Consider the following 13,214-nt stretch of genomic DNA (forward strand, 5'->3'; position numbering starts at 1 on the left):
CATCATTGGTATCATTATCATTAATATCACCATCATCATCTCTGTCTGGCAGCAGACTCCTTGTTTGATTGGCACTTAGCATTCTATTACTGTAGAAAAGAATAGAATACTGTATAATAGAACAGAGTGTTCTCTTCTATTAATCCATCTTTGAGAAGCCCTTTCTCAGGTTACATAAGATTTTCTATTTAGAGTACATTAGTGAATGCAATTGTGTCTAAATTAAAGTGGCTCATGCAAAAATGATAGAGCAACAGTGTTACATTGTTCTCAAAGTGCCCACAATCATGTTTGGATATTTCACTTTCTCTAGGCTAAAAAAATTCCTTTTTTTTTTTAACAAACAAATAATGCTGCCTTCCAGGCTTTGCTTCTACAGCTTCCACTGTTGTTCTCATAGAAACCAAAAAAAGGAACACACATTGACCTTTAGAGCTAATTATTGTGAGGAATTTGCAGATGAAAGCTTTGTACTATTTCAGAGTGGGCAGATAATTTATCTTGGACTAAAGACTTGGACAAAAAGAGATAAGAGGAATAAACAGTCACAGACTTCAAATATATACCTTCCTCACATCAATTACATGGACTATTATCCAAGCATATTAAATATTTTATAACAATATGGGAAATATTTATGATGTATTAAAGAGAAGAAAAATTACAATGCAAAATGGTAAGTATTTGATGATGAAAATGATGTAAAAGTTATATCACAAGAGAATATGTGAACAGTTAATCAGTTGTATAAGGATGATGGTTTCTAATTTTATTGCAGTGTCTTCAGAGAACATGGTCTACATGAAGCCTATTATTTGATGTTTGTTGAGGCCTGCACCGGTTCTATTAAGTCGGCAATTTTTATAAATATTCTCGTGTGCTTGAAAAGAACATGCATTTTCTATTGAGTGCAGTGTTCTATATAGGATTGTTAGATAAAGCTTCTTAATTGTGTTCAATTTTTTTATACCTTTCCTAATCTTTAGTCTGACTGATATATAACATTAAGGAGTTATGTTAAAATCTCCCACTATGATTGCAGATTTGCTCTTTCTCATTAAATTCTACTACTGTTTGTTTTCTCTATTTTGAGGTTATGCTATTAGGTACATACAAGTTTAGGAGTATCATATTTTCTTGATGAATTGTTCCTTTTATCGTTATGTATTATCTCTCTTTATCCCTGGTAATATTTTTGGCTTAAACTATTTTTTTGTCTGATATAAATATAGCTGTACCCATTTGTTGTTAGTATTTGCTTGATATAACTTTTACATTTTTTACTTTCAATTTTTTTTGCAATTTTATATTTTAGATGTCTGTTGTAAATAAGACATACCTCAGTCTTCTAACTGGTGAATTTGGTCTGTTTACATTTATTTTGATTGCAGATAAATTTGGACCATGTTTTTGGTCTTATATTGTGCTCTTTATTTACACTAATTTTTCTATGCTTTTCCTTCTTTCCGTAAGGTGGAAGTTTAAGTTAAGGATTTGAGATCTTCTTTTCTAACACAGGCATTAAAAACTGCAAATTTCCCACGTAAGTTTTGTTTTAACTGCATCCTGTAAATTTTGCAATGTTTGCTTTCATTTTCATTAAGTTCAAAATATATCTGATAAAAATTTGTATCTAGAATATATAAAGAACTCCTATATAACTCAATAATAATAAGACAACCTAATGAAAAAATGAGTAAAGAATTTTTTTAGAAGATGTAAGAATGGTTAATAAGCACATAAAAAAACATGCTCAACATTGTTATTCATTAGGGAGATGAAAATTTAAACCACAATCATACCACATCACACCCACTAGGATGGCTGAAAATGAAAAGACAGATAACAAATGCTGCAAGGACATGGAGAAATTTGAAGCCTCATACATTGCTGATGGAAATGAAAATTGTACAGTCACTTTGGAGAGCAGTTTGGCAATTTCTTAAAAAGTTAAATACAAATCGTCATGTAATTCAGCAATTCCATTCCTCGGTACATACCCAAGAGACATGAAAATATATGTCCACACAAAGACTTGTATGTTCATAGCAGCATTATTCGTAAAAACAAAATGTGGAAACAATTCAAATGTCCATAAACTGTTGAATGAATAAAGCCAATGTGGTATATTAGTATAGCAGAAACTATTCAGAAATAAAAAGGAAGGAAATATTGTTACATGCTATAAAATGGATGAACCTTAAAAAATTATTTTAAGCTGAAAAAAAGCTAGACACGAAAGACTATACATTGTATGATTCTATTTATATGAAATGCCTACAAACAGCAAATCTGTAGAGACAGAAAGCAGATTAGTAGTTTCCTGGGGCTGGGAGTAGGAATGAGGATTGACTACAAATTAGCATGAGGGATATTGGGGGGGTTATGGATATGTTATAAAATTGGATTATGGTTGTTACCAAACAGAAGTTGGGTCTGCTCACCCTCAGTGCAGCAAAGCCAATCTACTGAAAATACAGCATTTATTGCAGGGTGCCAAGCAAGAAGAATGGGCAGCTTCTGTTCAAAAGACCCAAACTCACCAATGGCTTTCAGGGAAAGGTTTTTAAACACAGTGTAAGGGAGAGGGTTGCAGGGTGAGCGATCAGCTCATCCACAATTCTCTTATTGGTTGATGGTGAGGTAACAGGGTGATATTTTGGGAATCTCAATCATCAACCTTCTGGTTCTAACTGGTCTGGGGTCTATGTGCTGGTGGTCAGCATGCAGTTAACTTTTTTCACCTGGTGAGGGTTTTAGTATCTGCCAAACAACTCAAGGATATGGTTCAGGATATTATCTATAGTCCTTGAGAAGGAACTAAAGGCCCTTGACTTTGTTTTATGGCTAAACTGTTATTATTTTGTTTTGCTTGATGGTTTTTCCTTTGTTTCTGTCTCTTCTCCCTTCTCTGATTAAGCTTGCTCTTTAGAACTCGGGGAAGGCCTAGGAGCCTACAGCTTTTCTATAAACAAGAGGTGGGGGACTAGGTGAGGAGGGGGTCTGTCCCTGGGAAGGCCCCACAGGGTCCTGCTTGGTTTCATGGTGATACTTACAGAACTCTAAATTTAGTAATGATCATTGAATTGTACACTTAAAATGGGTGAATTTCATAGTTTGTGAATTATACCTCAATACAGCACTTTAAAAAATAGACCTCTCCAGGGAGCTAGACTAGTTCTGAGTTGTTTTGAAATTATTTTCTACGTTCTGTGCCTAGATGACCAATATTACATTCAGGACTTGTTAAAGGACAGAAAAAAAAAACAGTGCCTCAAAACATTCAAGATGAACACAGCAGTCCTCGGTATTCAATGTCATGGCAATTCCAGAAAGAAAAGGTCTAAGTTCAGTGCTGTGAACCTTTCTGGCTGCCTTCCATGGAGGGAGGTTGGAATGAGCTTTGCCCTGGGCTGACACTCTTCCTTGTGACTTATTAACAAGCTTCGTGGGAAGGCTGCTTCACTGACATCCTGCTCTGCCTGGAGAGTGATATTTGACAAAGCTTTGCTGAGCAGAAAAAATGTCCACTCGCTACCACCAAGCTGCTAGTGATAGCTACCTGGAACTTCTGAAAGAGGCTACCAAGAGAGATCTGAATCTTTCTGATGAAGATGGCATGACTCCCACACTCCTGGCAGCCTACCATGGGAACCTGGAAGCCCTAGAAATAATCTGCAGCAGAGGGTAATATCAACCTGATGGTTTTGATTGGAAACTGTTTATGGTAGGGTTTTGCAGACAGCAGCAAGAGGCAGGGAAAAAGTGAAAATACTTTGCTTTCTTTCTAGTCTGTGTAAAAAATTGTCTGTTTAGAGAAAAGGAGAAAATTCTCCAGAGTTGCTCTCTTTTCACTCTGAGAACCGGCACCATGTGTTGGCTGATCCTGTATGAGCCACACACACACAGATCCTGAACTCTAAGGCACTATTATTTGCCTTGGGGGGAAGATATTTTAATTCTGTGTCTTTAAAAATCTTTTCCGGGCTTACCTGGTGGCGCAGTGGTTGAGAGTCCGCCCGCCGATGCGGGGAACACGGGGTTTGTGCCCCGGTCCGCGAAGATCCCACATGCCGCGGAGCGGCTGGGACCGTGAGCCATGGCCGCTGAGCCTGCGCGTCCGGAGCCTGTGCTCCGCAACGGGAGAGGCCACAACAGTGAGAGGCCCACGTACCGCAAAAAAAAAAAAAAAAAAAAAAAGGGTGCCATGTTTTACAGGCTTTTGGCACATATTGTGCCAGGAAATTTGAACCACTTTATGCTTCCTCCAGCATTGTTCATTTCCTCCCACTCCTGCCAAAACTGAGTAGTAGTATTCTTTTTATTTGTTGCCTATCTGATAGGCAAATAGATGGTGGTGCGTTGTTTTCACTTGCATTTATTTGATTACTAGTGAGTCTAAATATTCCTTGCTATGTAGAAAAACATTTCTTGAAAGAATGATTTATTTTCTGAGAACAACTCCAAAAAAATCAAATCAACTTCAAAAGGAGAAACTGAAATGGAACAGATTCTCAGAGTAATTTAATATAAGCAAATTGCCTATTTTGTGACAGTAATAGCAATCCAGCTCTAAAAATTATTGCCCAAATGTACTAATCTACAAAAAAGCAAGGGCAAAATATGATTACTTAAAATCTTTTCATTGAGTTTATCTTTTGGGAAAAAAAGGATAGGAAAAAAGTCAAATCAAAATTTTATGAATTTAGCTGAAGGAAACGATATATGGAATAACATCAGTATCGGACTCAGATCATCAAATGAGTTTGTGACTATCTGGACAGGTATGTGTAATGGTTCTATCAAGAAATGTGAAGGATATCAGGGATTGAAAGACAAAGACTGATTTTAGAAGGACCCCCAACTTGTCAATAGTAAACATTTTGATTTAAGTTGTACATTAATTTGGAAAGTTGTCTGTAAACAGAATTTATTTCAAGTGAAAATAGCTTAAATGCACCAGGGAAACTCATAACTGTCATCTTTAAATTTGGAATTTTGTGTTTCTTAAGAGAAGAACAGTCTTTGGGGTCACCTCAGATTTTCTTCATGTTCTTCCTATCTTGAAGGATCATTTAAGGTCCCTCAGCATGGGAAAATTCCACTATTTTATGACCTGAAGCATGTAGATTTAACCCAAACTTTTTAATACCTCTAACATCCTTACCACAGTTCACTCCTCTCAATAATTTCTCTTTTAACTTACCCAATCTAATTTCAGGCAAACTTAATCCATATGTTTATGTTTACAGTAATGTCTTAGATGTTTTACAATCCCTCTTTTATGTCTTTTGAGTGTGGTGTTTGGTTAAAATAAATAAGAAGTGAAACTCCATCTTTGGGGGTGAGGTACTGTGCTCCCCTAAGATATACAACTATTTTAATGTTGAAAGAGGTTTCCTTTGATCCGAGACAATTAAATCAGGAAAAAGGCTGTGCAACAGAACTGTGTTATTTAATATATTTGCTTTCCTTAGATTCAATTTTATTTTCTTTCCTTCCTCTTTGAACTTATTTCCCTTCCCTTATCTCTGGTCACACTGAAGTATACTCCTGGTGCCACAAATATGTAACATCACCTATATGTGCGTCTGCTTACACTGTTCTCTCTGCTCAGAAGGAAGTTGCCAACTGCCAGCTTATGGCTGGATCTAGCCCACAAATGTGTTTTATTTGGACTTCACTGTATTTTTCTCTTAAATTTGAGCCAACATTTAAAAATCAAAAAGCTTCACATGAAATTCTGGATTTCTGGCTTTGTTTGGAAAATGGAAACTCTGGCAATATTGTGTCTGCTTTTATTCAAGGTAGCAATCAGCCACAGCTGATCAATGTCTATTCTTTTAGATGGAACTTGCACTTAATTATGACTTTGTTGAAAGAACAAACCTGGCCCCATTAAGTTACTTACATTACATTCTTGGCTTCTTTAGGTTGAGTTTGAGACATCTGCTATGAGATATGGATGATATAAAGGACAAAAGACACAAAGGACAAAAGACACAGGTTTTGCCCTCCGAGACATATTATCTAGTTGGGGGCAGGGCATATTTGACAAATTAAGACTATAAGTGTTAAAAAGCCACAAGAGTCATCGCAGTGCTGCAGGAATTTACTAGATGGGTGTGAGAAAAAAATAAATATATGAAATTAAGGATTTTGAGTTTAGAGACAAGGGAAATGGTAACAGGTAAAGTTTATTGAGTACTCATTCTGTACCAAGCACGTTTCTAATGCTGTATGTATGTTGACTGATTCACGTAATAGTTCTATGAGGAGGTAATATTATCCTAAATTTATAGATGAGGACTCTGAGTCCTAGAAAAGTTGAACTTGAGGCCTCACAGCAGGTAAAAGGGAAAAGCTGAGGTGAGTTAACGTAAGACCATATTGTGTTGGAGACCAGTAGACTTGGAGGCAGGCCTGATCCAAAGTGTATTGCCCGTGTACTGGTGGGAAAATCAGTTACGTGCTTGGAGTCTTATTTTACCCCTCTGATAATTCTTTTCTTCTCTAAGAGAAAGATGGTGCTTGTTGGTGGTGGGGTGGGGGGCAGAGAATGTGTAAGTGCTTTGTAACCAAAAAGCATGAAGAAGCCAAGGATTCCCATGGAGGAATTACAAATCTGATTCACCAAATTATAGGACACTGGTTGGGTCACCATAACTAGTACAGCTCTCAACCTGCAGTGAGCCTAACCTGGGGATCTTGTTAAACTTCAGTTTCTGATTCAGGAGGTCTGGGATGCGGTCCCAGATTCTGCAGTTCTAACAACTTGCAGGTGATGTTACTGCTGCTGCTGCTGCTGGTCCAGGGACCAAATTTAAGGGGCAAGAAATGGAAGGGCCACAGTGCATTAACATGCCAGTCGCAAGGGCATGGACCTTCTCTCCTGTTTCCACCTGATACTTACCAGGAATGTTAAGAGGCCTTCTCAGGCTCTCTCTCCTGCCATCCCATGGGGCCAGCCTGGCCAAAGTTTACTGAGATCCTGATTTTGGAGTCTAGACTAGGGCAAAGGAAGATGCCCTTTAGTACCTGTATTATCAGAGTTCTCAACAGTGGCTTGGGGTCAGAGCCATAGTTAATAAGTTATTACTTTACTTTTCATTTGTGCCTGTTTGTAACTCGAGGCCTCACAGGAGAAGGGCAAGGGGTGGGGGTTAGAGCCTGGGGCAGGATTCCAGTAGATATTCATTCCTCAAATCTTTTTTATCTACCATGTACCCGATTCTGTGTCAGGCATGGGGTCCCTGGCCATAATGCTATCTAATAATGCCCCGAATTCTACCTTAAACCATTGCAGAACTACTCATAATTATGTGGAAATAAACTGAGGAATCAATAGACTCTTTGTACAAATATTAGTTGTATTAGACACTGTTTGCTTCCTGCCCAGTATCCATTCGTCTCTTCTGTTTTTGGAATGCATGTTTTTTAAATTACTTAATTTATTTATTTTATTTATTTTTGGCTGTGTTGGGTCTTCGTCGCTGCGTGTGGGCTTTCTTTAGTTGCGGTGAGCGGGGGCTACTCTTCGTTGCGGTGCGCAGGCTTCTCATTGTCGTGGCTTCTCTTGTTGTGGAGCACGGGCTCTAGGCATGCAGGCTTCAGTAGTTGTGGCACGCGGGCTCAGTAGTTGTGGCTTGCAGGCTCTAGAGCTCAGGCTCAGTAGTTGTGGCGCACGGGCTTAGTTGCTCCGCGGCATGTAGGATCTTCCCAGGCCAGGGCTCAAATCCATGTCCCTTGCATTGGCAGGCGGATTCTTAACCACTGCGCCACCAGGGAAGCCCCATTCTTCTCTTCTTTCTTGCTGATGCGGAACCAGTTTTGTTCAGTTTTCACTTCCCTACCTGTGACTCAGAGGAGGGTAGCAGTGGTGTACTGGAACTGTAACTGAGCAAGTGGGCTCATTGCCCACTGTGCAATGGAAAGACCAAGGCAATGGTCTTTTGCAGAGAGAAAAGGCTTTATTGCGGGGTTGAAAACAAGGAGACAAGAGGCACTGCTTTAGATCTGGCTCCTTGACTGGCATTTGAATGGAGTATTTATCTTGGAAGTAGGGAACAAGAGGGAGAGGGTGCTCAGAAATGATTGATGGAAAGTAAGTAAGTGCAAGTTTCAACGTAAGTTTCGAGAGTTCACGGGTTCCCTGCACAGGCCACACAGTCCTTCATGCCTCTTCATGGGTTGCATGTACAATTTCAGAGGTGGAGGAGTCCAGTACATAACATGCAGTGGATTTTCAGCCTGCGGCATTCAGAGTGTGCTCTCAGTCATTCTAGTCCCTCAGTGCGCCTGTGTGATGCTCATGCTCAATTGGAGGGGCTGTCAGCAAGTTGTTTGCATATCTGTGGTTTCCCTGATACTCTGCGAAACAAGCTTGGTGTCCTCCATGTTACGATTTTTGTTTCTATCTGTTTCTACCTTAGGGACCAAGATCCTTTAAGGTACAAGGTATAGTTTCAGAACCAGCTCTTACTAGCTCAGGAGAGACGACTGCTAAATTTTAGGAAGTTTGAATCAGATAAACAATCCATTATTAAAAATAAAATTGTATAAACTTAAAATTTAATAAACTATATTAAAAAGGTAATACTCAAAACTTACTACTTTCTAATTATTTTACCACATTTTACTGTTATCTTTGCTCTTAAGATTACGCACATCTATTAAATATCTATGTGGTGGGAATAATTTATACTCAATTGACTGTGCACCTCTTCCAAATTCTGTGTCCAGTAATGACACATTAGGAGCTTGAAATGTGCTATGGTGGTGTGTTTACACCACAGAAATTGGCGCATGCTGTATAAATCAGAGCTTGATTTTTCTCCTGGGTGAGCTGGTTGTTAACATTTACCAGCACACCACGGGGTAATGCTATACAGGGGAAAAATCTAATTGATTTAAGATAAACAAGGTAGCTCTATTTCCTTTCCCTTAGGCACGTGGCCCAATTCTGGCCAATGAGACAAGAAAGTTGCTCATGTTGGGAGTTTCTTAGAAAGCTTTTCTTGCTTCTAACGAGGAGATACAGGGTAGATATGGGCTCTTTCTGTTTCTGGCCATGTGATGTCTGGATGTGACATACGTGGACCTTCAGAAGTTATCTTGTAACAGTGTCAAGGCAGGATTAACACGCATTTTGTTCTTTTAGTTTTTATTTTTTAGACCTCATGTTCAGAGAAAAAAATTAGCATGTATTTTTTATATTTTCTCTTCCAGAGGGGATCCTGATAGATGTGACATCTGGGGAAATACTCCTTTACATTATGCAGCCTCCAATGGTCATGCCCACTGTGTCTCATTCCTGATCAACTTTGGAGCCAACATCTTTGCCCTGGACAACGATTTACAGTCTCCACTGGACGCTGCTGCCAGCAGAGAGCAGAATGAATGTGTTGGTCTCTTGGATAATGCTGCCACTGCCCAGAACATCATGAACCCCAAGAAGGTCACCAGGCTGAAGGAGCAGGCTCAGAAGAATGCCAGGAGGCAGATCAAAGAGTGTGAGAGGCTCCAGGAGAAGCACCAAAATAAGATGGCCCGCACCTACAACAAGGAGGAATCTGGGACTCTTTCTTCTTCCAAGGGCACTTTCTCCAGGTCATCCCTTTCAAATGTTTCTGCTTCTAACACATTTGGGTCACTGTCTAAGGGCATTAAAGACACCTTTAAATTAAAGTTCAAGAAGAACAAAGATACAGCAGAGCCGTTAGGGAAGGAGAGAACAAGTGGGCCGAAGAATGTGATGGAAGTGTTCAGAGAGGAGGACGAAGACCCCTTCTCAGGGGACTTCAAAGAGAAGCTCCAGTTCTCAGTAAAGGCGGACAGCTGTGTGCAACACGAATCCATTCTCAACCGTCCAGGTCTAGGAAATGTTGTTTTTAGAAGGAACAGAATATTGAGCCCTGAAGACATCTCAGACAGCAAGAGGGAGTTGGGGTTGAAAATGCCCAGTGAATTGCTTCAGAGACAAGGAGGACCTGAGGCTGACGAAGAGGGAGCGGAAAACCACCATGAAGATGATCTGCCTTGGGATGAGGATGAAGTGGAATGGGAGGAAGATGTGGTTGATGCTACTCCCCTGGAAGTGTTCTTGCAGTCCCACTACCTGGAAGAATTCCTTCCTATTTTCATGAGAGAGCAGATTGATCTGGAAGCTCTGCTGCTTTGCTCTGATGAGGACCTTCAGAGCATACAGATGCAGCTGGGTCCCAGGAAGAAAGTCCTTAGTGCCATAAACAGAAGGAAGCAGGTGCTACAACAGCCTGGGCAGTTGGTCGACACCAGCCTCTGATGGAGTGTTGGGTCAACTGGGTGAGTCTGCAGCAGTGGCGTGATGCTGTGGCCCACTGGAAACATTTCAGGCATTACCCACTCTCTACCCAGTACCAGACTACTGGGTTTCTAGGGTTTTGGAGGTGTCCATCTAAGAGGCCCAAATTCTACTCTGAGAAATACTCTATACCTGTCCACATAAACCGCTAATGAGAAACTCAAGGAGACCTGGGAATAAGAAAATGACATTTCTCTTCAATTATCTTTTTGATACTTTTGAATACAGAAAGGATTAAATGGATGACAGAGAAGGGAAAAAACTTTCTTCACTTTCCTAACTCTGGATTTAAAATTATAATCTCTCATCACATTAGCTGCTGCTTAATTTCTGATCCTCATAGCTAGGGATTCGAACTCCAGTTCTGTCCTTAGCTCTATGACTTTACCTGTTGGTGGAGACTAAAGTTCCTCCATTGGCCCGTGGTGTGATGCCCAACTTAAATGTGTCTAACCCTTCAACAGATGTTTACATGTTTACAAGTAATAGAAATGGGTCTATAGTACTCCTGCCTGGGAACAGAGAGAGGATGGCAGGTAGAGAGAGAGAAGAAAGAAACGGAATGTAGGGTACCTGTATGGACTGAATTTGCTCCCTCCAAAATTCTTATGTTGAAACCGTAATCCCTAATGTGACTGTATTTGAAGATATGACCTTTATTAAAGAGCTGATTAAGGTTAAATGAGGTCATAAAGGTGAGGCCCTAATTCCATATGACCGTTGTCCTTTGAAGAGGTAGAGACACTGGAGATGTGCACACACAGAATAGGCTATGTGAAGACACAGCAAGAAGGCAGCCATCGGAAAGCCAAGGAGGAAAGCCTCAGGAGAAATCAAACCTATCACCTTGATCTTGGACTTCCAGCCTCCAGAGCTATAAGAAAATAAATTTCTGTTGTTTAAGCCACACAGTCTGTGGTATTTTGTTACTGCAGCCCTAGCAGACTAATACAGTGCTTAAGCAAGAGAGTCAGGGAGGAGAGAAAGAAGGATACAGAAAAGAACTCTGGCTTGTTAGATGATGTTTCCTAAGGGTAAGTGCCTCCTGAAACTTAAAAAAAAAAAAAAAGGAAAAAGAAATCTAGGTTCTCTGTAGGGAAAATTCAATTGTAAAAGTAAATTTTACCTTTTATGCTTATCATATACATATCTTTTATTTACTGTTGTCTATCACCATTTCTGCACGTCTGAATACATGTAGGTTCTACAATATAAACTGTCAACACTAATACTGCTGCTGATGTTATTTAAATGGAAATCCCAAATTTAAGTTGAAACCCTACTTGAATAGCTAAGCTTCACTGGATTTTTGTAGCCAGCCTTGCATTAAATGGAATTTACCATTGATTATGTGTATAATATAGAAAAAGCTTCAGCATGCTTCCTGATTCACAGCTGTCTGTGTTACTTTAAGAGGCACCATGGAGGATACAGATGCTTAAATCTGATGAACAACTGGCACATTCTTCCTCAATGAATGGATCGAAAAGGTTGTCAGTCATTAATAAATATGCTACACTAGGGGATGATTATGTTCACAAATACTGCATTTCATTGTTCTGGAGTAAACTGCAGTTGTACATGAAATAATGTACATGAAAGCAGTAGTCACATAGAAGGCACTCAGAAAAAGTTTGTAGTGTCTCAGTCTTTCTCTATTAGTATGTCCTTATTGTAGATGCCAGGATCCTCTCTCCAAGTAACCCCCAGAATCTGCCTAATGAGACACTCATTGCTAGGACATAGGAGAAGTATAAGCCCCTAGGAAAGTACTACTGTTAACAAAAAGGATGCTTTCCAGCAGTGCTTTGTACATCATTGTCAGAGGTAAAAATAATATAGAAAGCCTGACAACGTATTCTAGCAAATGAGAGGTAGCATAAAGCATTTTGAGCTGGCAACCAGCAATGCTACTTGGAAGATGATAGAATAGTAAATGGAAAGGTACTCTTAGGGAAAATAAATAAGAAAAGACAGGCCAGCAAAAACGTTACTGGAATTCAGCATTATAGGATTTAGTCCTGCTTCATGGGATTTGATTATTTCTAGTTGGAATTTGTCCATGTTGCCCTACTGGAGGGGTAGCAATTTGCTCAGAAATATGGGAAGGCGATGTTTGCGCAGCAGGACTGGAAGTTCTCACCAGGACCATCCCATTGGACTTTATGTCAGTTCTGTGATGAGATAAAGGGATATGAATTTGAAGAACACCTCAAGCGAGTACGTGTTCTGTGGGTTTTAAAACCTCACATAAAACTTCCTTAACATTGCTGGATTAAAAAGGAGAGAGCAAACATAATCCCTTTATATAATAACAGTGAATAACATAAAACACAGTGAGGCCAGAATGGGTTGTTAGAAGGTGTTGGGGTTTTTTTCTCCAATAGTTGCATTTTATTTTTATTAAGGTATCCCAGCTTATAGACTCCATAGGCTCATCTACCATTCTCTGAATAACTCCTGTTCCATTTAAAGGTAAATACTATATTGATGATTATTGCAAAGACCGGCTTAAAGTGTATGAACCAAACAGAATTACCTTTGGTCTTACATATCAAGGAGCAAAGGAGGCAAATTAAACAGTTCCAGCTCCTGGGAATTCTCCTATGCCCACTTCCCTAGCAGAGAAGCTAGGTTCTGCCCTACTACAACGTAAGCTCCTTTAGGACAGGGAATTTGCTCTGTCCTGTATTCACTGATATATCCCTTGTACCAAGTGCCAAGCCATCACACAGCAGGTATTCAATAAATATTGCTGAACAACAGAATGTGATGCCTAGGCTGAAGGCGGGATGCAGATTACTCTGGTCTGTTGATTCCTATGATTCTGACCGACTTCAGGGGTTCACACGGCATTTGAGGTGGGTGGGCA

At 39.7% G+C, this 13,214-nt stretch overlaps 1 protein-coding gene across 2 annotated transcripts in view; it reads left to right on the forward strand.

Annotated features, from left to right (window-relative positions):
- The window catches only part of ANKS4B (ankyrin repeat and sterile alpha motif domain containing 4B), a 27,572-nt gene extending 16,323 nt beyond the window's left edge, over positions 1 to 11,249 (forward strand). Inside the window, exons 3-5 of one of the 2 annotated variants that reach the window (XM_060123876.1) lie at positions 1,474 to 1,543; positions 3,221 to 3,687; positions 9,229 to 11,249. In XM_060123876.1, the coding sequence (XP_059979859.1) occupies positions 3,524 to 3,687; positions 9,229 to 10,303 (1,239 nt within the window). In that variant the 5' untranslated portion in view covers positions 1,474 to 1,543; positions 3,221 to 3,523 and the 3' untranslated portion in view covers positions 10,304 to 11,249. The remainder of the gene's footprint in view (positions 1 to 1,473; positions 1,544 to 3,220; positions 3,688 to 9,228) is intronic. The other variant, XM_060123877.1, reaches the window with a different exon arrangement.
- The last annotated feature ends 1,965 nt before the right edge of the window (positions 11,250 to 13,214 follow it).

Source organism: Lagenorhynchus albirostris, chromosome 15 (assembly GCF_949774975.1).
Source record: "Lagenorhynchus albirostris chromosome 15, mLagAlb1.1, whole genome shotgun sequence".
Taxonomy (NCBI): Eukaryota; Metazoa; Chordata; class Mammalia; order Artiodactyla; family Delphinidae; genus Lagenorhynchus; species Lagenorhynchus albirostris.